Source organism: Pseudoliparis swirei, chromosome 13, assembly GCF_029220125.1.
Source record: "Pseudoliparis swirei isolate HS2019 ecotype Mariana Trench chromosome 13, NWPU_hadal_v1, whole genome shotgun sequence".
NCBI lineage: Eukaryota > Metazoa > Chordata > Actinopteri > Perciformes > Liparidae > Pseudoliparis > Pseudoliparis swirei.
In genome coordinates this window covers 15,583,336-15,610,615 of record NC_079400.1, presented here as the reverse complement: position 1 = coordinate 15,610,615, position 27,280 = coordinate 15,583,336, and the positions used below count along the sequence as shown (strand labels likewise).

The 27,280-nt window shown below is 45.3% G+C and overlaps 1 protein-coding gene across 1 annotated transcript in view; it reads right to left on the bottom strand.

The window, feature by feature from the left end:
• Positions 1-27,280, bottom strand: part of dnah9 (dynein, axonemal, heavy chain 9) — a 155,320-nt gene that overhangs the window by 97,401 nt on the left and 30,639 nt on the right. The window contains exons 17-34 of the mRNA XM_056429060.1: positions 26,188-26,384; positions 25,842-26,098; positions 25,539-25,700; positions 24,550-24,772; positions 24,294-24,460; positions 21,274-21,417; positions 20,993-21,152; positions 20,052-20,207; positions 16,697-16,829; positions 16,313-16,590; positions 15,902-16,032; positions 15,668-15,794; positions 15,135-15,287; positions 14,586-14,711; positions 13,532-13,771; positions 13,148-13,308; positions 1,161-1,317; positions 215-319 (exon numbers count right to left, since the gene is read on the bottom strand). Coding sequence (XP_056285035.1) covers positions 215-319; positions 1,161-1,317; positions 13,148-13,308; positions 13,532-13,771; positions 14,586-14,711; positions 15,135-15,287; positions 15,668-15,794; positions 15,902-16,032; positions 16,313-16,590; positions 16,697-16,829; positions 20,052-20,207; positions 20,993-21,152; positions 21,274-21,417; positions 24,294-24,460; positions 24,550-24,772; positions 25,539-25,700; positions 25,842-26,098; positions 26,188-26,384 — 3,077 coding nt within the window. The remainder of the gene's footprint in view (positions 1-214; positions 320-1,160; positions 1,318-13,147; positions 13,309-13,531; positions 13,772-14,585; positions 14,712-15,134; positions 15,288-15,667; positions 15,795-15,901; positions 16,033-16,312; positions 16,591-16,696; positions 16,830-20,051; positions 20,208-20,992; positions 21,153-21,273; positions 21,418-24,293; positions 24,461-24,549; positions 24,773-25,538; positions 25,701-25,841; positions 26,099-26,187; positions 26,385-27,280) is intronic.

The following is a 27,280-nucleotide window of genomic DNA, read 5'->3' as shown; positions in this document are numbered from 1 at the left end:
TTGGTGGATTATTCTCATAGCTGAAGCAATCAGGGATGAGGAGGCTATTTCTGTCTGCAGAGCTTGTTTTGACCACAACTTGAATTGAATCCAGCACTTGGCGGATAAGAGGACAGCTCACACATTTAGTTCCATCACCTGGTTGAAATGCACACAAGCTGCGTCCACAATGACGTCCTCGTACCTGAGGCCGAGCTACTGGACTTGTTCTTACCTGCACAGCCACCACAGACAGCACCTCCACTGAGATCCTGTTGAATTCATCAAAGCAGCCCCACGCCCCCGTCTGAGCCAGGCCTTTGTAGATGTTCCCACAGGACTAGTGATCAGAGACAGAGAGAACAGATGTTCAGATGGTCACTGCAGGACGGACCTGAGACCTGGTCCCACTGACTGACACCTCAGTTACACAGCAGTCGATTAAAAACCGTCACTGCAGTTGTCAGAGTGCTCCACCACAGCAGGCTGGAGGTAGGCGTACAAAAACAGGATGATACATGCACACTAACAAAACAGGCAGAAAGGGAAAGGCTAACATGTCTTCAACCCACGTTGGAGTTGTTCCCAACATCAATGGCCCTCCACAGAGCAGCTGCACCAGGATGACTTCGATGTCCAATTACAGGGCCGAGGAAACCTCCTCTGACGCAGACCAGAGCTGACTGGAGGATGGATTCAGCGTGTGTGTGTGTGCATAACTGAATATGAGTAACAGTGTGGGGCTCTGAAGCCAGCTTCTGTGCTCCTCCTGGAGTATATTAGCACTTCTTGGCGGTGAGTAAAGCTGCGGTACTGTTATGATGCCTCTGTCTGGAGCCAGTCGGATGACAAGATTATGTTTATGTCCCCATGAGCACTCAATATGCAGAAAGTGTGTCTGTAAAAGTATACAACAGTGCATACTAACGCATGGTGTAGGCTGGGTACAGAGAGGGCCTTTTGACAAGGTGTGATTAAGAAAACACGATACGGGTTTAACGAATCCGCTCTACTGTCAAGAAAGTAGCAGGGAAACAAAAGAAAAAGACAGCAAGATGAACGATGAAGAGAGAAGGGCATTATGGTGGGTCCACAACTTTAATGACACATGATGCATATACCATATTCATGACGAAGGCCAAGATGAGGAGAAGCATGAATAATATGGGGTACGTGCTCACCTTGTAGTCCATCTGCTCCGAGCAGTTAAACACATAGACCATGATGCCGAGGGCTCGACCCAAGTCCTTGGTAGTCTCAGTCTTGCCTGTGCCTGCAGGCCCCGCTGGAGCTCCACTCATGGTCAGGTGAAGGGACTGGGTGAGGGTGATGTAGCATCTAAAGGTGGTGGAGATAACCACACATGATCACTGATGAGGAATTAAGAAAACATGCTTTTCACTGATTCAACTGTATCTCTTCCCTCTGTAATGATTGGCAAAAGGCCACTTTTATGAGTTCACAGTGGCAGCTTAGAAGAAAGAAGAAGAATAAATACTTTTATCGTCATATTACATATAGTTATATACATATATGAAATATATTCTCTGTATTAACCCATCCTTAGTTATTAAGGAGCAGTGGGCTGCAGTGAAGCACCCAGGGAGCAATTGGGGGTTCAGTGACTTGCTCATGGACACTTCCACATACAACTAATGGGGAGAGCGGGGATCGAACAAACTAGCTGCTTGAAGACACCCATTGTAGTTCTGTTGCATACATCGATGGCAACAAGTTAGCTCCGGGCTATCATCGTCTCCGCACAGAGAGAAGTGCAACTGGCATTGTATTCTGCGCACTTTGACCTTTTCTATGGAGTTTAAATTGATGTGTTCCATCAATACAACATATTTGAATTAGACCCAGTATGTGTTCTTGTTGCTTTTGTTATCTGAGCACATATTAATAACAATGATAACTTTATGAACCTCAGAGAAGGAGGCGTGTGGATGGGATTGAGTGTACCGGACCTAGACCTGCTGGCCAAACGCCACCAAATGCAACAGGGCAGCAAGAGACAGGAGTTATGCTTCTGATTATGACCCATAACCAGGGGTGCACATAACTGGTACGCAGGTACGCATGGGCGAAAATAATCAACAACGCATAATGCCACTTGTGTTTATACTTCGCGCCTTTGCGTACTTGACCGATCTGATGTTGATCGTCTCTAACCAGCAGCATGTCATTTCTGTCTCTACGTGTCGCGTTAACACCACTCGTCTCTCCGTCTCGCGCGCCGCAGAACTCCGATGCCGGCGTGTGCGCGCACATCGGGCCGAAAAAAAAGTCAGTTGCCCCCCCCCCCCCAGTCAACGACTCTCCTCGGCTCGCGTGCGGCAGAGCTCCGATGACGGCGCGCGCATCGCTCAGCGGCGATGCGAGCGCACACCGATGAGCACACTCTCACTAGCACCCCCTCCTCCCCTCCCCGTAGGTGGACATCACAAAAGCTGACGCTACATATGGAGTGAGTACCAAACACCATCTCCCGGTACTCACCTGAGTAACGCACTGAAAAAGTTATGTGCACCCCTGCCCATAACCCTCCCAGTCCACTCGGGATTACACCCCTCACAAGAGGGGAACTCGAGAAGAGTCACAAGGTAAATGCTGGCTCCCCCTGTAGGTGGATGGGAAGAGGAGGACTATGGTGATAGAGGTCAAAAGGGCTGTCGAGGGTCACATGAACCTCTCACTGGACTTTTAAGAGATGACGGAAGGTGTACATGAAAATAAACTGTTTCCTCTTTTTGCTTAAAATATCTAGGTGCCAGCGTCCGCCTCTCTGCCTGAGGACCCTGGCAGATGGAATGGTTGTTGCCCTGCTCAGTGTAGGAGCCCAGGACAGCAGGGCCTGTGCCTCGTCTCACGGTGGTCTCGTCTCCAGGTGGTCTAACTGCGACACACAAACTGCCTCAGACTCCTGCTATCTAAAGAGTGATGGCTGATATTCCTTCTGTCAAAGAGGACACAGCAGTGGACCATGACGTGAGAGAATTAAGAGCTTATTGGGCCCACAGCAGTCACCTCATGTAGAGTAGACTGAAGACTTTCCTCTTGATAGTCTTATAGTTAGGGCTGAATCAGGTTCACCTGGTCCAGACCTAGAGATGCTGCTATAGGCTGATAGGCTGCTGGGGGACGTTTAGGATACACTGAGCACCTCTCTCCTCTTCTCTCTCTACTTATGGATGAATTTACATCTCTCCATCACACATTACTAACTCTGTTTCCTCCACAGAGTCCTTGTGACTTCACGTTTCATAGTTGGACTTGCTGGGTCTGGAGCTCATTAGTCCGTTTGGAACTATTGAGTATGACGGGTGAGAGCATTTAAAGGGAGCTGCTATTGAACTAAAGCTTGTGATGAAAAATGTATAAAGGTTGTCACATCCGCTGTACCTACTTCATGTGGGTTAGCTTCAACCAGCTCTCACTTTAACACACCTGAGGATCGTCTGAGGAGATGTAGCCAGGAAAAGGGAACCTGGGATAGGTGAAACATGTCTCTGATTTGATGAACATGTCATTATCCAAGAGTGTCCTGAGAACACGCTGCATGTATTGAACATCCATGGTTGCGTAACACTGTGTCTCAAAAGCTCCTCCTCATCACTGACGTTCAGAAACAACCGGTTACTGGTCGGCCTCAAGTGGAGCAGGAAGCAGCCGTCATGCAGAAGCACTTCCTGGAGGTCATTTGATGGCCCAGCGTGAGACTTACGTAACATGTACAAAGCAGAAACAGTGGTTATGGACCGGAGCCTAAAAGTCGATTGGCCGCCACCAAAGAGAGAGCTAAACTAACCCATCTTGGACCTCAGGACCACGACTTCTCATATCCAGGAGTCGGGCTAACTCAGCAACAGGAACTCGGAGACTCTTTCCAGAGACCTCTCTCCGTTGTGTCTGTGTCCATCAATGCTGCTCCAACTGAGACAAAGTCCATGCATCATGTTCCCTGAAGTCAAACGTGAAGACGTGAAGCTGCAGACCACGTCATGAGGGGAGAGTTTGTTGTTGCTGTTACATTCTCTCTCTTCGTTTCTCTTTCAGCATAACAGGACTGTGTTGTATTGGGTTGTAGAAAGACAACAACAGATCCTTGTTGAATCCTTGTATTAAATAGTTAGTTGTTGATGTATTTTGTTTCATCCACACAAAAACAGAAATAATGTGAATTTGTGGTTTTAAAAGGTTATTATGCCTGGCAACACCACTGTGACAACAACACTCCAGAAAGTGTTGCACCCAGTTGTTGTTGTTGTTGGATCAAACCTTCATATCACATAGTTTAAACACCCTACATATAGATTCATAAGAACACGGTGTATATAACCTGGTAATAAATAAATAAAACACATCTGGTTTCTTAACAGGTAGTTCAAAGGAATCAGGAAGTATGGATTCATATAGAGAAGAATGACTACCATGACGTCCTCTCCACTGAGGTGAACTCAGCCATGTTTAGGTGGTGATTCTACTGAAAGATTTTGATTGGCGTGTGAGGGCTGATCTCACACTATGAACATATGCTGAATATTATCATACATTGAATGTTGCCGTGTGCTCATTAAAAACGTATTTCTGGGCTCCAAACCAGCGTCTCGTCAGTTTGCCACAACATGTTTCATCACCGCTACGTTAGCCACGCTCAGAGGACGTCTCATTGCCACCTCACCACAGCTTTACCTTTGTGTGGCGGGATTCTCTCTATATATGACAAACACGGTATGGACACACACACACACACACGGTATGGACAGACACACACACAGTCTGGACACACACACACGGTATGAACACACACACACACAGGGTATGAACACACACACACACGGTATGGACACACACACGGTATGAACACACACACAGTATGGACACACACACACGGTATGGACACACACACACACGGTATGAACACACACACACACACGGTATGAACACACACACACGGTATGGACACACACACAGTATGGACACACACACACACACGGTATGGACACACACACACACACGGTATGGACACACACACACACACGGTATGGACACACACACACACGGTATGGACACACACACACACGGTATGGACACACACACACACGGTATGGACACACACACACGGTATGGACACACACACACACGGTATGGACACACACACACACACGGTATGAACACACACACACGGTATGGACACACGGTATGAACACACACACACACGGTATGGACACACACACACAGTATGGCAGAGCTACCAACTCTCACGGTTTCGCCGTGTGACACACGCTTTTGCATGTTTTCACACGCTCTCACGCCACACAACCAATATCTCACGGAAAAAGAAATTCTGATTTTGGGCCGAGGCGCGTTGGTTTCTTTTCAAACTCCGCGACGATAGATGGCGCTAAGGAGCGCATCTATAAACCTATTCGCTGCATAGACATCCTATTTACCCCAAAGAGTCCCGAAGTTAGCAACAGAAGAAGATTTTCAAACAGACACAACGAGCAGACTACGGTGTGTTAATGCAGGGCTCTCAAGTGTCACGCATTGAGCGTGACAGTCACGCATTTCGGTCTTACGTCACGCACTCCCGCCACACATCGTATTTCTCACGCTGAAAAAACTCTCGGCTATTTAATGTTTTAATGTGCCGCAGCACGCCAACATGAGCTGGCCGCGCTGCCCTCACCGTGGAGGAATCAAGCGCTCCCCTGGAGTTCTGCTGTGAGGTGCCACTTATCCGCCAATCAAAAAAAAGAAATGGGCGACACAATAGCCAATCAGAAAAAAACGTATCTGTTGTATCTGTAAGATTTAATCCAGCAACCAATGAAAATAAAGCATCCTGGATAGATATGTCACTCTTGCCTGTCTTCAAAACGTAAGAGCCCTGTTAATGACATGTGGTTCAATTAAGTTCTCACTCTCTTAAACTTTAAATGTTGAAATTATGTGTTGTGTTTGTGCGTGTGATTTTGTGTGGTGATGTAAACTCAGCTGTCATAACAAGCAGCAGGAGAGCACCTCTTGGTATACTGCATGCTCAAAACATCATCGCATTGTTTATTAAGGCTGCCCACATAGCATTTATCACTTTATTTGCAGGCCTAGGAAAAGGCCCCTCTCAAAAAATTTCAAAACAGCTCTTTGAACAAGTAAGATGTATTGTAAAGAATTTAACATAAAGACAGGACATTTGTGCAATAGAATTAGGCATGTTTTTGTAAATGAGAGTAGAGTTATTAAAAAACATTTTAATTATTTAAGGTAGCAAAGATGCCTCGTAAAAGACCTTTGCCAGGCCAGAATGCAGGGTACAACATGGGTACAACATGGGTACAACGCCACATTAATTCAAATTTCCTGATATTTTAGCCACCAACGTGTGTGGCTGCGTGCGCGGCAACATTTTGGTCACCCCCGACAAAATCTCACTCCAAGGTTTTTTGAAAAGTTGGCAGCTCTGGTATGGACACACATACACACGGTATGGACATACACACACACACGGTATGGACAGACACACACACGGTATGGACACACACACACGGTATGGACACACACACACACGGTATGGACACACACACACGGTATAGACACACACACACACGGTATGGACACACACACACAGTATGGACACACACACGGTATGGACACACACACACACGGTATGGACACACACATTATGGACACACACGTTATGGATAGACACAGCATGGAGCATTGGGACTACAGATGAAAAAAAGCCTCTTGGCTAACTCTGGCACATTTACTGAAATGTTTTTATCAATGTGCACTGTCCCTTATTAAATAAACCATTATAAAAATAAAAAAATGGAGACACACAGCATGGACACAGACATCATGGACACACACAGTATTGAGACACACACAGTATGGACACACACATTATGTCACACACAGTATGGAGACACACACAGTATGGACACACACATTATGTCACACACATCCAGCCGGTGCTCCAGGCTGTAAGCTCCAGTAACAGAGGAGAAGTAAACAAGTCTCTTCGGTCGTCCACTGAAACTTTTCTAATGCGATAACATGAAACTACGTGAATGGAAACAAACGTGCTCCGTGGAAATAGTGTAAAAGTAATTTAAAATGTTGAACTATTCATTTGATAGATTAAAGGAACCAATCATTTTTTGGCAAATGTAAATGTATATTTATTCATTTTTTTCAGTTTTAATTTATTAATGCATCATTTAAATGCAAGTTTAATAAATCTGTTTATAATTGCTTTTCAAACACTGACAACATGACAACTCATCAGTGTGGTGGCATCCTCCTGACGCTGTACCTGAGGAACTGACGGCTCCTGCCAGTTCTCACAAATATCCACCTTGACAGAATATCTGCAGGAAACCACATGTTCACCTTGACACCTTCTATTGGTCCACTGTCATACTCTTAGATAATGTAATACATATGTAGAGACATCTTCTATTGGTCCACTGTAATACTCTTAGATAATATAATGCATATGTACAGAGACACCTTCTATTGGTCCACTGTAATACTCTTAGATAATATAATACATATGTAGAGACATCTTCTATTGGTCCACTATAATACTCTTAGATAATATAATACATATGTAGAGACAGCTTCTATTGGTCCACTGTAATACTCTTAGATAATATAATACATATGTAGAGACACCTTCTATTGGTCCACTATAATACTCTTAGATAATATAATACATATGTAGAGACACCTTCTATTGGTCCACTATAATACTCTTAGATAATATAATACATATGTAGAGACAGCTTCTATTGGTCCACTATAATACTCTTAGATAATGTAATACATATGTAGAGACAGCTTCTATTGGTCCACTGTAATACTCTTAGATAATATAATACATATGTAGAGACATCTTCTATTGGTCCACTGTAATACTCTTTGATAATGTAATACATATGTAGAGACAGCTTCTATTGGTCCACTATAATACTCTTAGATAATATAATACATATGTAGAGACAGCTTCTATTGGTCCACTATAATACTCTTAGATAATATAATACATATATAGAGACATCTTCTATTGGTCCACTATAATACTTAGATAATATAATACATATGTAGAGACAGCTTCTATTGGTCCACTGTAATACTCTTAGATAATGTAATACATATGTAGAGACAGCTTCTATTGGTCCACTATAATACTCTTAGATAATATAATACATATGTAGAGACAGCTTCTATTGGTCCACTATAATACTCTTAGATAATATAATACATATGTAGAGACAGCGTCTATTGGTCCACTATAATACTTAGATAATATAATACATATGTAGAGACACCTTCTATTGGTCCACTATAATACTCTTAGATAATATAATACATATGTAGAGACAGCTTCTATTGGTCCACTATAATACTCTTAGATAATATAATACATATGTAGAGACAGCTTCTATTGGTCCACTGTAATACTCTTAGATAATATAATACATATGTAGAGACATCTTCTATTGGTCCACTATAATATCAGGCACGTGCACAGATAGAGCCCTAGTGGTGCTCAAGCACCAGCCCCTTAGCCCTGGATGAGAAAAGTGCCCTTTTTGCTGGAGCCCACTTTTTTCATTCATCAGTATTTAAGAATAAAAGTTACTCTCTCTGTCATAAACTCCCCCCCAAATGTGTTTTAATATCCGATGGGGCATTTATTTGAGTTCTTGTGAGAATTTCGCCCCGACATGCTCTGCGACGCTCACGAGCCCCCCCCCCCCCCCCGCCGCGCCCCTCCCTCCTCCTCCTCCACTTCCTCCTCCGCGCAGTGCTCCTCGCGCCACCAAACGGCTGCACCTCCTTCTCCTCTGACGCGCAGCATCAGACACACAGATCATGACGTGTTTGTCCCCTGACGTTGTTTTGTGATAAATCGACCACAACATTAGCGCTGCTGAAGACATGACGTCACAACTGGTCCGACGTTTCCTAAAAAAATAAACAAACAAAAACTCACGAAATCCGTGATTTCAAAGCCTTGTCCAGCTGTTTACTGACGTTAGTTATGTTTAGAGAATAGAGAGAGGGAGAGAGAGAGAAAAGAGAGAGAGAGAGAGAGAGAGAGAGAGAGAGAGAGAAGAGAGAGAGAGAAGAGAGAGAGAGAGAAGAGAGGAGATAAGAGAGAGAGATCATTCTTATTCCGTTCTATTTAACGGGCTAGTCTAGGATTTGCGTGGCCAGACTGAAAAAAAATCATACGGCCTCTCTTGTTCAGAGGGCCGGGCCAAATGTGGAGGCGGCCGTATTCGGCCCACAGGCCTTAGTTTGAGGACCACTGCTCTTGGCTGTTGATGTCTATCAATATCGCTCATTTTGAAAATGACGTTAGAGGGCAATACAGCTCCGTATCAGACCAGGAGGAGGGCGATACGTGGCTGACATGACGACCATTAGCCAATCAGAACGCTTGTACTGTTGTTGCTATATAATAATTCATCTTTATTCATAAAGAAAATGTAAGCTAGCGGTCTGATGCTGCCAGAGGAAACGCAGGTCGAGGACAGCTTCATCAGTGTATTGCTGCTTATGCTTCAACTCTGTCACAAAACATTTTTGGCAATGGGTGCCCTTTTTTTTGGTTTGAGCATCTGCCCCCCAAAATGTCTGTGCACGTGCCTGATAATACTCTTAGATAATATAATACATATGTAGAGACAGCTTCTATTGGTCCACTATAATACTTAGATAATGTAATACATATGTAGAGACAGCGTCTATTGGTCCACTATAATACTCTTAGATAATATAATACATATGTAGAGACATCTTCTATTGGTCCACTGTAATACTCTTTGATAATGTAATACATATGTAGAGACATCTTCTATTGGTCCACTGTCATACTCTTAGATAATATAATACATATGTAGAGACATCTTCTATTGGTCCACTATAATACTCTTAGATAATATAATACATATGTAGAGACATCTTCTATTGGTCCACTGTAATACTCTTAGATAATATAATACATATGTAGAGACATCTTCTATTGGTCCACTATAATACTCTTAGATAATATAATACATATGTAGAGACATCTTCTATTGGTCCACTGTAATACTCAGATAATGTAATACATATGTACAGAGACACCTTCTCTATTTCCTCTTCTCAAAGTCTTTTAACTTCCAACATTCCAAATATTGTTCCTAACGTATTGCATGGTAAGAAGTCCCAGTTCTTCAAACCAAAGGATCTATCTGCTCAGCCTCTGCACAGCTGGATGCTGACTTGCCTCTTTAATTTAATACTGACTTTCAATAAATGCTCCGCAGAATGATTGTTCTACCACAGCACAACTACAACTGCACACAGTACAAATAGACACTACATAACCAGCACTGACAGTGCCTCGTACATAACCTCATTATATGATAATACAATCTGCTCCTGTGCTTTGATTATCACGCAGGCTGATCAGCGCCGCCAGTGATTGCTTCTCCTGCAGAACCTCTCAAGACTAACAAACACTCTGCCCATCTCATATCAATAAGCCAACCGCATCATGGACATGAACTGATGGAGACAATCAGGCCTTTTTTGATCCGGTAATGAACACAAAGCTTTGCCTTGAATATCAACACAGCAATGCTTTTAATGAGCTGCTGGTTAATAGATGATGTATGGAAGGCGGAAATATCGGAAAGCAAAAAAAGAGACAGAAGCTCAGAGAAGACGAATGGTCCCATCTGTAACCGGTGCATCATCCGGATACCAGCGCCAACACAGGGCCCTGAAATATGGCCGAAAGTCTCGGAGGCTGGATGGCAAAGTCCTGCACGGAATAACTAAAGCCAGACCGAAGAAGCTACACTGAGTGGCTGTGACAGGGTGACTTGTTTTATTACAGTGTTTAAAAAAAAGGGCTATATATCAGTCTGCCATCACCCCTCCATCCCTCTCTCTGTTGGCCTGTGTACTACTTCCTGCATTCATTAAACGTGTTTTCACAGCAACTGCACATGTATGGTTTGACGATTCCTCTATGACCGCTGTCAATAATATCCGTTTAGATGATGTTCATGTGTAACAGTTTAATGGTTCACCTTAGTGTTCATTAAATGGCTTCCTGCGAGTCAAAGACCTGGTTTGGCTTATGAAGCATGAGTAATCTCCTGCTGCAGTGCGTTATGAACTGCCTCAGGTCTTCTGTTAAATACACATCTCTGCCTGTTATTTAGTTATCTTTTGGGCTCTTTATTCATAAAACTTTGCTTATTGATTATTTCTAACTTTGATACTATTTATAAGTCATCTTTATGTCTTTTTATACCACCTCGTGTTTCTTTTCTATCTTGCCTTATTGCATTTTTATCTTTTAAGCAAAGCCCTTTTTTCCAATAAGTGTGCCTTGCCCTGAAGTTAGCTAACAATATTGTTGTTTCTTTTGTTGGTATTTTATCCACAGCTCTTGTGGTGTTTGGTGACATCAGGGTTTTTTTAAATAACCGTCTCTGTGACAGAGAAAGTTGTGTTACAATATCATGACGTAAACATGCTTTTAGCTGTTCTCTCAAGTCCTGGATTAAAGGGTTTGACACCCAGCACCCGAGTCCGTGGTCCATTGTTGAAATGAAAGCCGGTGGCTGACTGTGTGAGCCACAGCGAGGCACCATGGTGAAGTCTGGCCACACGGCCGCTCAGCTGGCCATCAAAGCCCATTGTTTGTGATTGTTCAGGCTTCAAAGCCTAGGAACGCTGCAGTTTGCCAAAGGGCTCTGGCAGGCAGGTATTCAACTCTGTGGAGTTCAAACTTTATCAGGGATGCTGCAGAAATATGTGCATGAGAGCAAACATGCTGTTGGCACGCTGCCCTGTTCTAAAGCTGCTCTAAGAGGTGCTGTGTGCGTACATAATGACTCAAATGAGGATCCTAATACGCATCACATTATCATGTATCATCATTAGAGCAGGAACTCGTATATTCTAGTCAAATAAAGTGGAATTTATTTTTTGAGAATGTAATTAGAATGGGTTTTGAATGGGCTTCATGTAAACTGGCATATTCAATGAGCCTCACAGGACCTAATACTAAATATCCTTCTTTCCCCAAACAGAGATGTAACATCATGATGAGGCTGGAGTTAGAGACAGTTTGACCTTTCCTAAACCAAAAGCTCAAGACTAAGGAGGACTCGTACATACGATGCCAGGGCTCTCAAGTTTTGAAGACAGGCAAGAGTGATATTGCCATCAGCACCCCCCCCCCGCACGCAGAACGAAATTTTCGGATATCAGTCAGTCGCAACAGATACGTTTTTTTTCTGATTGGCTATTGTGTAGCCCATTTCTTTTTTTGGATTGGCTGATAAGTGGCTCCTCACAGCAGAACTCCAGGGTAGCGCTTGATTCCTCCACGGTGAGGGCAGCGCGGCCAGCTCATGTTTGCGGCACATTAAAACATTAAATAGCCGAGAGTTTTTTTCAGCGTGAGAAATACGATGTGTGGCGGGAGTGCGTGACTTCAGACCGAAATGCCTGAGTCTCACGCTCAATGCGTGACACTTGAGAGCCCAGCGATGCAATCACGAGCATGTCTGGCTACCTAGCTAACGATAGTGACCTGAGCTAGCGTTATACTAAGACTAGGAACAAGACTCATTTTGACTCCATGTTGTCTCCTGAAGGAAGCCTGAACCACAAAGAGCCTATCCACGGTGTAGCGTGTCCTCGCGGTGTCCCCGGGGCTGCTACGTTGGAGTCTACAGAACGTTAGCTGGTAGCGCCGCTCTGTCCTGCTAAATTCTAAGTTTATAATCCAAGTCAGCGCTTCTCTCACCGCACACAGTGACTGTGGCTCAGTGGAGTCACGGGTCGTCCTTCAATCAGAGGATCGGTGGTTTAATCCCCGGCTCCGCTAGTCCATGTTGATTAACCCCTAAATGTCCCCCGTAGCCATTCCTACCTACGGTGTATGAATGGTAGTTCCACTTTGAGTGGTCACAAGACTAGAAAAGCTCCGTAAATGTACAGGTTCATTTACCCGTATACTATAATCTGGGCTGGCAGCTAGAAATGAAATAGCCTTACATATGAGGCAGCTAACATGCCATCATGAAGTCTGGTTGCCTGTCAGTATGAACAAAGATACCAAGAATGACCTCCGTACCTGTCTGTTAGAGGGGTGATGACTAAGCGTGGCGTGTTGCCCAGGTATTCGTAGGAGTAGAGAAACTGGGCATCGCAGATGTTGGCAAAACAATGCTTCTCCTTCTCGTCCCAGCGGTGCCTCAGCTGGGAGAGCCACACGAAGGCCTGAGAGCTCTCCACCTGAAGACATCGAGTTGGGAGTGTTAAGGGTTGAAATGAAGCCAGAAATAATCTGAGCTTTCCCACCCTCTCCTTATGGTAATGACATGCCTTGCTTGAATATCTTGAGTGCATTGCTCACTGGTAATAGCCTCTCAGACGTACAGCAGCAATCATGGCGTCTGCATGAATGTATTCATTTATCCAGGCTCTTTGCCAGATGTCTCCATCGAGCCCCCCTCACCTTCTGAGCGGTCATCTTGGCCACCACGTCCCTGGCGTGGACGTCGATGGTGCAGATGGTCATGACCTTCTGTCGATCGCCCGGTGTGAGCTGCCCAATCAGCATGGTGATGAGGCTGTTGAGCTGGGACACCTGCTTCCTGTAGTACTCTTTCATGGTGTTGTCATAACCCTCCTCCAGACGGACAAACGCCATGCACACGTCAGACGTCCACCAGATCTGAGTGCAGGTCAAAGCGACCTGAGTCAGAAGTAAGAGAAGAAATGATAGGCGGAAAAGTACAGTTAATGGTATTTATGAAGAAGGATTTCCTGTATTTAACGTTTCTTTGTATCCAGCAAATGTGTGAACTGAGCCAGTAAAGACAAATGACACACGTGTCCATGTCGTTATGTTTTCAACCCTTTGCCTGTACAAACTAAAGTGGGACACGTTGGATTGAGATACCATGCCTATTTTTGCTGAGCAGTGTGGAATGTCATCTTTTATGTTGCGTTGCCATTCATGTGCATGTCATTTTAAAATAACTGCTGATAGGCCAATCTTGTTTTTTCTTCTCCATCCAAATATTGAAATTCCTTTTCTACAGTACTGGGTTCTTTAAAGGTATAGTGTGTGTGTGTGTGTGTGTGTGTGTGTGTGTGTGTACTGACACAAGATCAACACAACACACTGCTGTGGACCAGCAGCAAAATGTACTGACACAAAAAAAGGCCATCTTTTAACTTTCAAACTATTAGTGCCAGGAAACAACATGTACCATTCAGGGCATTAAATACTTTAGGAAAAACATGAGCATTTCCAGATGTAGACCATTATGTGTGCCATTATCAGACACACATTGGTTCTCGCTCCCTGGCCTACTTTTCCTTGCTGTTCAAAATACTCAACATCATTTGGCTGAGAACTGTGTATGCGAAGCATAAGTGACAGTGTGCACTGGATGGCAATATCTATGAGAGGCATGATGATAATGGAACTAATCCATCAGCTGATGGACAAAGTGACTAACAGAAAGTTAAATCTCTACACACATCCCACTGAGCCTGTTTACCTGAGCCGGGTAGTCAAACAGCCACTGCTCCCTGGGTTTGTCCTCGTAGGCCATCACGGCCTCGGTCATCTGGTGTCGGACCGTGGAGCGCATGCTGTCCAGAACCCGGTTCAGCCACACCTCCACCTGACACCACACACACGAGCAGAGGTCCGTGGACACATTGGAATGTGTGTCACGTGAGCGGCGACAGGCTTTCTTATCACTGGACTAATGAAGTGGAGGCAGGCAAATACTATAGAATATAATGACAAACTAATGGATTTATGGGCTTTGATATGCAAAACCCCAGGGCCAACGACGGACTCAATTACATGTGCCGACTTTATTGTGGGTTGTGATATCTATATTTGCTAAATGTTTTCTTCCATTACAGAAAAAGGCAGGTAAATGAATTCCCTCATCTATTACGTTCATCTTCAGACGGCCGCAGTGCCACTGTCAGCAGTCCAATGGAGATAATAAATGTCTTCAGCATTTAGCTCAACCTACACACTTAAGGTACTACAATTTCAGAGACATGAATAAATGATAGCGGCTGTATTTTACCTGTCCAGTGCAGTCACAAGGCTGATTAAAGGAGACGTACTCCTCTTCTTTGCTATACATGCCCAGACCCGTCTTGGAAGGATTCCCCTCTCCATCTGCTTCAAACCTCATCTTAGCCATGTTGTCAAACAGCTTAGACAGATGCTTCTGGACCTGAGCAGAAAGACACACATTCAGCTCAGCTCACTGTCGGCCGCACTAATTAATAACGTTTCATTCTCGTTATTCTGAATCATTTATTGGCAACACCCATGTTCTGCAGCAAGCCTGCTAACTTCCTCTTTAGAGAGATTTAGAAGCAAGTTGTGCTTAACAGTGATTTATTTCTCCATGCTGGTAATGCATGATAATATGTCCTGATGATGGAGGTTGGAGCAGGTGGCAAAACTATAAGCGACAGTGCCCCTGTGTGGACACTGAGGATACTACACTCATCAAAAGAGCTAAATGGTGCAATCAAACATTGTTTGAGAAAACTGTGAAGCGAACATTAAATGCATTGCTATCCCTAGAGCAGAACTGAGAGGAGCCACCTGGTGTGGGTTGGTCCCATTAGACAGGATGTCCAGCAGATCGGCCGAAGAGATGAAGTAAAATCTGGGGAAGGCCAGACGCTTGGTGTCCAGGTATTCTGTCAGAGCTTTTTCACACAGCGACAGCCTGCAGAGAAATATGCACAACGAGTCAGTGTGTGCATCCAAGTGAATGAAGTATAATCCCTGTACAAGAGTGCTCCTGATAATGGACATGAAGAGTGGAACTCTCACCTGCTCTGGATGTCCTCCAGTCTACCAAACAGGCCCGGTGCGTTGGTGGCCTCCACTACGTTTGGCGTGTGATGCACGCCGTCTGCCAGCGCTTTGAAATCAGCATCAATTCCATCAAAGCGGTTGGAGTCCTGCGGAGGATTTCACGAGGGAGCACAGCAAGGAGATTTAGGTTGCCAAAAGAAAGAGGGTAGAATCAAAAGCAAACATCTGGGTTTAGGCAATTAAACAGTTGTGTAGGCTCAGCTCTTAAACTCGGAGCACGAGCCAATTAGCCCATTCTTAATTAGCCGCTCTCAGAGCCGTGCTATCTGGGTTCATCGGGCACATGAGCTGGTCAGTGATGTAATTAATACCCAGAGAGCTGTAATTAACCATGTGTGCATAAACGTGATTCTATGGGGGTGCAACCTCAGGCAGCTGTGAGCGGATGTCCTCTGAGCCAATGAAGATGCTTTCCAGGTGGGTCCACTCCCGCTGCACCTCAAACCAGATGGAGATGACGGAGTCCGCCACGGACAGCTTGCTCTGCCATGACGACACTTCCTCCAGGAAGTGGCCGATGTACTTGGATGACATGAGGTTCTGCAGCTGCACCTGGTTGTCCTCCAGCGTCTCGATCAGCTCCTCGTCTGTGCGCAGCAGGGGCACCTGGGTCCGGTGGTGGGGCTCGTACTGGAACTGCATACCTGGACGGGATCAAAACAAGCTGTCAATCGGGCTGAACTCTAGATGGCAGGATAAAAAGCTTTGGTGTTCAATGCAGACCAGAAGACACTTTAGTACGTCCTGTACCTGTCCACGTGGAGTTGAGCTCAGAGAGGACTTTTTCCATTCCCATCTCTTTCACAGCCTTGTCCACGATCCCCCTCACCTCGTCCTCAAAGCAGTGCAGGTTGAGCTGCAGCAGGTCGGCCAGAGTGGTCTCCTGCTCAGAGAAACACACGACCAGCTGATTATGTGACTGTTGGTCTCAGGTCGCACAGTGTGACCAACCAGAAGATCTAGAGAGCAGGTTTAGGATCTCTGCAGCATGGCGGTAAGGGAGGTTCACAGCTGCAGTTTCCTCAAGCAGACCATTACTGCAGCAGTAACATCCACTGCCTGCAGGATGGCAATGTAAACCTCCTACACACACACCACAGGACTGGAGTTTTAGGAGGAATTTGTATTTCCATAAACTCCAGGTCTGTCATTGTGATCTTTGGACCTAGCACCAATACAAATGTCTTGGTTTTCCATGAATCCAATCAGAATGAATGAATGCAGTTGATAATACTGACGAGCTGCGTCACATCCCAAACCCTGAGGTCTCAATTCAGAGCCGTCAAGCTGATCAGCATCAAACCGCGGTACGGGGAGAAGCTGTTCACCAAAGTCAGGGAATTAACATCAATTACATACAACCGAGTGGAATTTAATCAACTGCCATCAGCTTCTTGACTAAGACACCTTTAATTATGTGAGAAAGATGAATTCAGCCGAAGATTGTGCTATTAAAAGTTACATGATTTTGAACAATATATGCAGTGTTTCCCCTACCATTATAACAGGGTGGCGCCCCGCCAATTCTTACTCTTTAGGCATTATTTTCTGGTAAAGTAGTAGGGAATCTTGTGCTTGTCGTAGACATGTGACTATCGAATCCAACAGTTTCCCAGATTTTTCTAGAGAAGCCTTAACGAGGGGAGAACTCCACCTTTCTGCTCAGTCATCTCCATTGAGAACCTGACGACATTTTTTACTTTTTCTCCTCCCCCGTCACAAAAAACATGCTCCGCCCCCGTCACAAAAAACAGGCTACGCCCTTGTCACATAAAACAGGCTCCGCTCCGTCACAAAAAACAGTCTCCTCCCCTATCACAAAAAACAGACCGCTCCCCCATCACGGAAAACAGACCGCTCCCCAATCACGGAAAACAGGCTCCGCCCCATCAAAAAAACCAGGCTCCTCCACCTTAACGGAGAACAGGCTCCGCCCCGTCACAAAAATAGGCTCCTCCCCAATAACGGAAAACAGGCTACTCCCCCGTAACGGAAAACAGGCTCCTCCCATGTCAAAAAATAGGCTCCTCCCCGTCACAAAAACAGGCCCCTCCCCCATCACGGAAAACAGGCTCCGCCCCATCACAGAAAACAGGCTCCTCCCCCGTAACGGAAACAGACTCCTCCCCGTCACAAAAAACAAGCTCCGCCCCCGTCACAAAAACCAGGCTCCTCCCCTGTAACGGAAACCAGGCTCCTCCCAGGTCACAAAAACCAGACTCCTCCCCTATCACAAAAACCAGGCTCCGCCCCGTCACAAAAAACAGGCTCCTCACCCTTAACATAAAACAGACTCCGCCCCGTCACAAAAAACAGGCTCCTCCCCGTAACAAAAACAAGCTCCTCCCCGTCATAAAAACAGACTCCGCCCCTGTCACAAAAAACAGACTCCTCCCCCTTAACAGAAAACAATCTCCGCCCCGTCACAAAAAACAGGCTCCTCCCCCGTAACGGAAAACAGACTCCTCCCACATCACGAATAACAGGCTCCTTCCCATCACTAAAAACAGGCCCCTCCCCCGTCACGAAAAACAGGCTCCGGCCCATCACAAAAAAATGACTCCTCCCCTTTAACGGAAAACAGACTCCGCCCCGTCACAAAAAACAGGCTCTTCCCGGTAACGGAAAACAGGCTCCTCCCCTGTAACGGAAAACAGGCTCCTCCCCGCTCCTCCTGGAGTTTTCAATGGGTGTGTGTGGGGAAGTCTAGAGCTATGACATCATCGCTAGAGGGGAGAGATGCATTGGGATCAAGCGGAATTTGTTGTTGTATATCGTCACTACGGCCGCAATTCTTACTCTTCAGGCATTATTTTCTGGTAAAGTAGTAGGGAATCTTGTGCTTGTCGTAGACATGTGACTATGGAATCCAACAGTTCCCCAGATTTTTCTAGAGAAGCCTTAACGAGGGGAGAACTCCACCTTTCTGCTCAGTCATCTTCATTGAAAATGAAAGGACATGTAAACGTTCACAAAAGCCTTGAGCATCTCCTAATGTAGACACCTTTAGGATCAGAGTTATGGTTCTCTGTCAAATCCAAAGGTATTTAGAAGATAAAGTTTTGCTTATCTTTTCCAGTTATACACTTCCACCCAATATGTTTGTGCTTCAACATTTTCAGCAGCAATTTTCCCTTTTTAATATGTTCAGATGTTTCAGCTGTTGGCAGCTATTTTCAGCTATGTTCAGCTTTTACATTTTTTTATTTCAGCTAATTTCAGACATTTCCAGCTATTTCCAGACATGTTCAGTTATTCATTTCATGCTGCACAACATCAGGAGAATACGTCCTCTTCTTACTCAGAAGGCGGCGCAGGTTCTGATCCAGGCTCTGGTCATTTCACGCCTCGACTACTGCAACTCCCTCCTGGCTGGTCTACCTGCTAAGGCCATCCGACCCCTGCAGCTCATCCAGAATGCAGCAGCTCGACTGGTCTTCAGCCTCCCGAAATTCACCCACACCACTCCGCTCCTCCGCCTCTCCACTGGTTACCGTGGCTGCTGCATCCGCTTCAAAACACTGGTCCTGGCGTACCGTGCTCAGACGGATCGGGCCCCCTACATCCGGGATATGGTCACACCGTACACTTCGTAAGCTCCGCCGCAACAGCCAATCGACTTGCCTCCTGCACCTCGAGCTAATCACTCGAAAACCAGACTGTTTGCTGTCCTGGCTCCTCAGTGGTGGAACGAGCCCCCCACTGACATCAGGACAGCAGAAAGTCTCTACATCTTCCGTCGGAGACTGAAAACACACCTTTTCCGACTATATCTGGATTAAAACACAGATTAGCACTTCAGTGGCACTTAGATAGCACTTACTTATGGTACTTTTGTAGTTCGACTATGTTGAGGAAATGTTACTTCCTGTATTCTTGTTGTTCTTAGTTTGTACTCTAGGTTGAAATGCACTTATTGTAAGTCGCTTTGGATAAAAGCGTCTGCTAAATGACATGTAATGTAATGTAATGTAATATTTCAGCTATTTTCAAACATTTTCAGCAATTTAGTTTTCATTTTTCAGCTTCAAGCTTTCAGATGTTAGCATTCCAATGCATTTTCAGCAGGAAATGCATTTTCTAGTCTTAAAAATAGATTGTAAACCTGGTCCATGGTGAAGCGGGCTCCAGTCGCAGCCATCAGCTGATGCCAGTGCCGGGCTCGTATGGCTGGGTTCTGGAGCTCTGCCACGGCCCGCAGGGAGATGAGCAGGTTCTTCACCTGGCCGTCCAGACCTGTGAAGGCCTCCCACGCTCGAACCTGTCACACACCAAGGCCAGGAGTCAGAACCTGGGCTCTGGGTGGAGCCTGAAGGACTCATTTAGTCCAGTTGCTCATGCAACACAGACACATGGAGTGCCTCCCAGACTTGCTAACACCTACAGTTGAAGGAGCTTCATTCCCAATAGTCTGTTTGCTTGGCCCCTTGTTAAGTGATGGTACTCACACATGCAGTTCACAGTGATCATTACTTGAAATGATTGATCTTTTCTTAAACAATTGCTCCCTGATTCCTGAAGGAGGTGGACACCAGCAAGTTGTCATTGCTAGACTTTGATGGTTGACTTAAGTAGTTTTAATAAAAAGAGTTATTCAGCTATTTCAGATAACATTGACATGTGGATGGAATAGAACAAATAGACGTAGCTTCCCTTGTTGGTATATTCAAACTGCATGTCTTCATACAACATGATACAATCATTCAAGAGTGAGTGATGTGTTTAGCAAATAGTAATTATCAATCTTGGATAATGTAGACGGAGTGTAGACAGAAATAATAAAGAGGACCGATCGCTAACTTGAGCCAAACTTCCAGACCAGAAGCATGATGGAGTGAATGGATGATTCACTCCTCGGCCTTGGAAGTGATGCTGTGGTACTACTGGGGGAAGCAATAAGCTGATGGTCACAATAAATGCTAAATGAACTTATCCAGCCCACTGCACAACTCCCAGAGCTCGGGGGGCCTGCTGGGCCTCAGGCTGAGATGTATTGTTCCTCCCAACCTTCTTAAGCTAGTTAGATGTCCTGATCTCTGGCCTCACCTCTTTGTCTAGCCCCCGTATATCTTTAGAGAAGCGTTTGCACTCCAGCTCCATGTCCTCCACATGGATCTCTGTCCAGGGGGTCATCCTCCATGCCGCCATGCTGGATTCCACCACGGTGGCCATGTCCCACAGCTCCTTCAGCAGGCCCACCTCACGCCTTGGGGATGAGAGAAGCGTGGTCACATGATGACTGGACATGTTAAAGAGCACCTCAGCTTTCATTAGTTTGGGATCGGGCTCAGGCTTGATGTATTTCCTCCTCCAGCTCTGGGCTTCACCTGCATTGTCGGAGCTGTTTGTACTCCGACACGGAGACCTCGAAGAGGCTGGCTGACTCCACCAGCGAGGCCATCACTGCCTCCCGCTCCTGGATCTGCCGGTGGAAGGCATCCAACATCTGGTGGGGGCTCTCGCTGTCAAACCTGGACCAATGCATGATGACACACAGGCCCCCATCAGAACACACACACACACACACACACAGTACAAATCAGGCTGTGTTAGGGAATGAACGGCTGCAGCTTGCTGAGCCTGGCAACTAGACCAGAGTCTCCAGCGCTCACTGCGACAGTTAACAATGACTTCCATGCATTAATGGGAAAATAATCACCAGGTTATTGAGAGACCAATTACACACAAAACTAATCTGTCGATTAGACATTGTGATGAAGCATCTCCACCTATGAATTAATTATCATTAAGTTAAGATTCAATTAGCCTTGATGGATGTGATTAACACTAATTAGGTGTATATATATATATATGTATATATATTAGGGCTGTCAGCGTTAACGCGTTAATCAATGCGATTAATTTGGCCGCAATTAACGCACTAAAATATTTTAACGCAATTAAAGCAACTTTGTTTACTTCCGGTGTGCGTTGACGTTTTTGCACTTCTCTGAGTGTCAAACCGTGGCAGTGCGGTTTGACACTATTTCCGTTTTTAAAACAATTATTTCTCCGCGAAAATACGGAGCAGAAATATGTTTAAACTCGTGGATGAATCAGTCGGGTTTCCTCCTCTGCTCCTTCCTCCCGTCTGCTCCTCCGATCCACAGAGACACAGAGGGGCGACGTGTCGGGTAACGCGGCGCGGAAAGAACTCGTCACACGAAACCCTTCACCATGATTTGTCAATCCGTTTGTCTGTCAACATTTTGCGAAAAAAACAACCAATGAACATTCAGTAAATCACAAAGGACCTCCCCACCACACAGGTCAGGCTCATTAGAAGCCTGTCAGTCAGAGAACCAGAGAACACGGCGCAAGGACAACTGTGCCTCATTATATAGAGATGAGATTGTTCTGGAATTTTTGATGTATAACACATGGGTATGTGTCATATGCAAAAGACTTTAAAAGGTGAATTTACTTTTTTTGTAAAATCGAGAAAATGAGCCCAGCCTCCAGAGGGTTAATGTGACATATTTGAATGTCAGTCAGTTTACCAAGGCCACTGGTTCTGCTGTTGTTCAATGTTAAAGATGACAGGACCAATGGGGTCTCAAATCTACTTCTTTTTTTTTACTAATCTGGATGTTTCACTGAAGTAACAATTTATCATCCACGATATTAAAGGGTACCTGTAGTGCAAAACAATATGTAGCCAGATCAAAAGATAATGTGTTTCTAAAGTGTATTCATGCACTGACGGTCCAGTATTCAATAACAATACGTAGTTTAGGCTGTTCAAAGTCCTCAAATCCGACATGCGACAGTGCACTGGAGCTTGAATATGTCGCGGGTGGTGTGACGTCAGAACGTTGATAGAGCGACAGCCAGCCACAGCGGATGTGTTCAGATACCAATATAAACAACGTCGAGCGCTCGCAAACAAATGCTGAGAGATTGAGAATATGGACGATGAAAGATTGTCTGATTCAGCAACTGGATACTTGTTTGAACCTTTAAAAGCAGACTATCCCCATTTAGTGAATTGTGACAGCGATGATAGCGATGATTCTGATGAAGTTGATGCCGAAGGACCGCCGGTCCAGATGCTTCACCGTGCGGACCGTGCACGCAAGTCGGCGGACGTTTGGTGCAGTTGTGGGAAATGTGACAAAAACAGACAGAGAGTGCATTTGTTGTAAAGAGCACGAACTTATGTCCGATGATATAGTGACATTAGACCTCATCTGCTTCACACAAAAGCGTGAGCTTGATAGCTACATCGCGCATAAGCCAGCGCTGGAGATGTCTTTCATTGATGCAATGTTCGGCCGACATGTTCGGGGTGCTAGTGACTTTTTCTTTGCTCCGTCCGTCCCGATGCGCGCAAACCGGTGTCGGGAGCTCCGCGGCGCACGAGACGGCGGGCAGAGGACTGTTAACGCAACACGTAGAGACAGAAATGACATGCTGCTGCTGTAATGTGGCGCTATAGAGAAAGTGACAGGGGGGCGGGCCAATTTTTTTTAATGTCATGCGATCTACCAATACTACGCCGCGATCGACTGGCAGGTCGCCGCGATCGACATATTGAGCACCCCTGATACAGATTGTGTAATTCTTGAGGCCACCGATCTATCCCAAGAAGCAACGCGTGTAGAAGTGGCTCCGGATGGGCTGAATTCCTTTCAACGACTCTACGTCATAGTTAGCTTTGAGCTGGAGTAAATAACTAGCAAAATGGCTGCGCCCACGGATTCGGAATTTTGACAGAAATGTAAATCCTCGGGCTATGCGTGACTTGTTGACAATAGCAGCGGGGTAAATATGATTTATTTGATGCGCCGAATGGATGTAGCACGTTATTGTTTTGCACTACAGGTACCCTTTAAATACATCGCTGGCACTTTATAGGTAAGAGCCTCTTTGAAAACACAGCTCTGTGTCTAAAGAAGAAAACAAATTCATTAATCGCGATTAATCGCGATAAATGAAATTCAAAATGTGCGATTAATTAGTTAATTTTTTGTATCGATTGACAGCCCTAATATATATATATATATATATATATATACACCTGTATATAGGACATTGGGACCCTGTGCATTTAAACTTCAGTGTGATGGTGACAACAACACAAGCTGTCATACTTTTCATAAGCGTGCTGATGATTATTTACTTACTTCGTACTTTTATTGCTATTATTGTCAAATTTGAGAGAAAAACAATGCAATCAGAAAATGTTGAACACACAACACCCAGCGCTATCCCTTATATAATAACTATATCATAATAAACATTGATGCATTATGAATCATGTTGGATAACTATTCCTTTTGAATATATGTATATATTGTACATTAATAAACACTAAATAGAGGAATAGAAGCAGCATGTGTTGTACCTGAAGGGCCCGTTGCTGCGGAAGTGCTCCCTGAAGGTGTGCTGCTCCACATCGAACGAGGCACACTTGCGGCGGAGGCCGGCCACCTCGATGGCCTGCAGCGGCGCCACCTGCTGTTTGACCAGCACAGACTGCTTCTTCACGTTGGTCCACTTTTCGGGCAACTCCTGCAGATCAACAGACAGGTACAGAGACTCTCTCTCTCTCTCTCTCTCTCTCTCTGATGGCTGTCAAGTGACTGGAAATCTGTCTTCACCTCCAACTGTTTGTAGACCCGGTCTGGCAGCTCCTGCTCGTAGACCTTCAGAAGAGCGATGCTTTGCTGAAGGGGCTCAAACATGGCGTCCGTGGTGTTCTGTCTGTCCTTCACAGCCAGCAGGTGACCCAGGACCCCCACCAGGCCACCGGAGCCTGGCTCCTCCACCTGCTGGCCCAGGCCGGCCTCAGCCACGCCGATGAACTTCTCCAGGTCCGACAGACTGGGGACAGAGGACAAAGATCAAGGGACCCACGAAGATCATTCATGCATCGTGAAGAAGATTCAAGCCGTGAAACCACATATAGAATAATGCTAGTTATTGCTCTCCAAGCTAGCTGGCTGCTCGCTAGCTCGAGTCAAGTAATCTGACAAATGATATGTAATCGATTGCTGATTGATGTATAAGCTAATGTTATGTTGTCACCAAGTTCCGTTCAAGGGCCAAAATAATATGCAAGATGGTTATTGACTGGTTTATGACGTTACGTTGAATAAAGAATTCATAATATTGCATAATTCATAGCGCCCCTTTCCGTCATGTCAGTCCTCAGCACTGAGCTATTCCTTAAAGTAGCTACACTACTCTTACTGCATGTTTCACAATGTGTTTGTTCAGTGTACTTTCTTAGATTATTGAAGTTGGCTGCTATTAACAAGCAAAAGGCTTTCTTAAAATCTGGATTTCTAAAGATACCCCTTCTATGGATGATTGGTACAAGGGGATTTTGGACGTTCCCCCTCTGGAAAAGATTAACCCACTCCCGGTTGTTTGGGAGTTTTTCCTGATCCGATGTGAGGTTTTGGGACTGGGATGTCTATATGTACAGATTGTAAAGCACTCTGAGACAAATTTCTAATTTGTGAAAATGGGCTATACAAATAAACTGAATTGAATTGAATAGAGCAGATATTCAAAGTGTGCACTGCAGTTCAATCTGGTCTAGGACTGGAGCATGGACCCCTGACTGTGTTGGGTTGCACTTCACCTGTTGGTCACATGGTCAATGAGGTGTTGTTTGAACATGAAGCTCCACTTCTTGATGATGTTGAGCAAGGCGCTCTTCAAGCTCCGGCCGTCCACCCTCATCCACCCGAGGAAAACATGCACCGGCTCCAGACCCCGCACCTCCTCGTAGATCTTCTCATACCTGCAGACGTACAACAGACTCCAGCTCAACATACCCTAATGTGTATCGTTACGGTTCTTTCACCTGAACCTAAACCAGGTCTTCATAAAGGGAATACTAAAACAAAGACACACACTCAGTCTCCACCTGACCAATACCCACTTGTCCACCTGCTCTCTGAAGTTCTCCAGGCTTGGTGGGTGCTCTGAGACTCCGTCCTCAGCGTAAACCTCGTGGCTGGCGACCATGTGGCCGTACAGAAGGAAGTGGCGTATGAACTCCTTCCTGTCGTCCACATACAGGTAGCTGTAACGCTCCAGAGAGTTGCGAAACTCGCAGCACGTTGCCATGACACCCTGCAAGCGCTCCATCAGGAGATGACGCATGTCGGCCAGGTCAACCATGTCCTCCATGTCAGCCTGAGGGGAACGGTTCAGCATTTTATTCAACATGCTTATGGTTGTGATCTGCACTTCTAGATGTTGAGGCTGCATCAGAGCATCAGTACCTGGTAGTGGGGGAAGGGACTATCGTGGGCGAGGCGTGGCACCAGTGAGGAGATCCGGAACACATCGTTGATGAGGCTCTCCACCAGCTCAAAGAAACCGTCTCCGGCCCCGAACTCCAGAGATGGCGCGAACACCATGTCAGGGATCTTCAGGTCCAGCTGAGCCTCAAATAGCGGAGCAGCGACCGCTCGTTGATCTGGACCCAAGAGAAGGAATAAATAGGCAACGGCTGAAGAGGAAAACATTATGGATGTTTCATAATGACTGGCATTTATATTACTTTGAGAATTCTGAAAAAACATGAAATCTATTTATTTATTTTCTTAATGTCAAAACCAAACCGAAAACTGATGAGGAATATGCAATAGGACCAACAGCTTCAGAACAAGGGCATGAGTAAAGTTTGAGTTGGAGAAGTTTTGTGAATCTATTCAGTTGAGCCTTTATACAAACATAGAGCTCATTCCTATCGTGTTCATCATAAATTTGAGGGATTTTGCCAATAAATGTGTAGGAGACACAAAGAAAGCTTTCCATAACGAGAGGGTCCTTGGTAATAATCTGGCAGACCTGATGTCTGCTTCTAGAGCATCGGGTTCTTTTATCATTTTAACCCCAAGTCTTTGAAACATATACGTTGTAGGTGTGCGGAAAGAACTAAGAGTCGAGTAATTCTGTTTGACTGGGGGGGGGGGGGTGTTAAAGGGCACCAGGGCTACGCCCCTTTCCTTAAAGGGCCCTCGTGAATTCAGGGGTTCCCAAACTTTTTAGACCACGCACCCCCTTCTACATCCCGACCGGGTTCACGCACCCCCAATCCCCCACACCTTAAAAAAAAACCGCAACAAAATGCGAGAGTTGTTGACGGGGGGGGGGTGCTAGTGACTTTTTCTTTGCTCCGTCCCGATGTGCGCAGGGGTGCGCGCACCACACTTTGGGAATCCCTGGTCTAGATAAATATATATAACAAATAATATATTTAATAATATTTTACAAAAGGTTGTGGAAAAGTAAAGCTCCTGAGATATGTGTAAACACTGAGGACTATTTGAACCTGCACGAGGAAACGAGGGAAGAGGATGAAGAGATGTG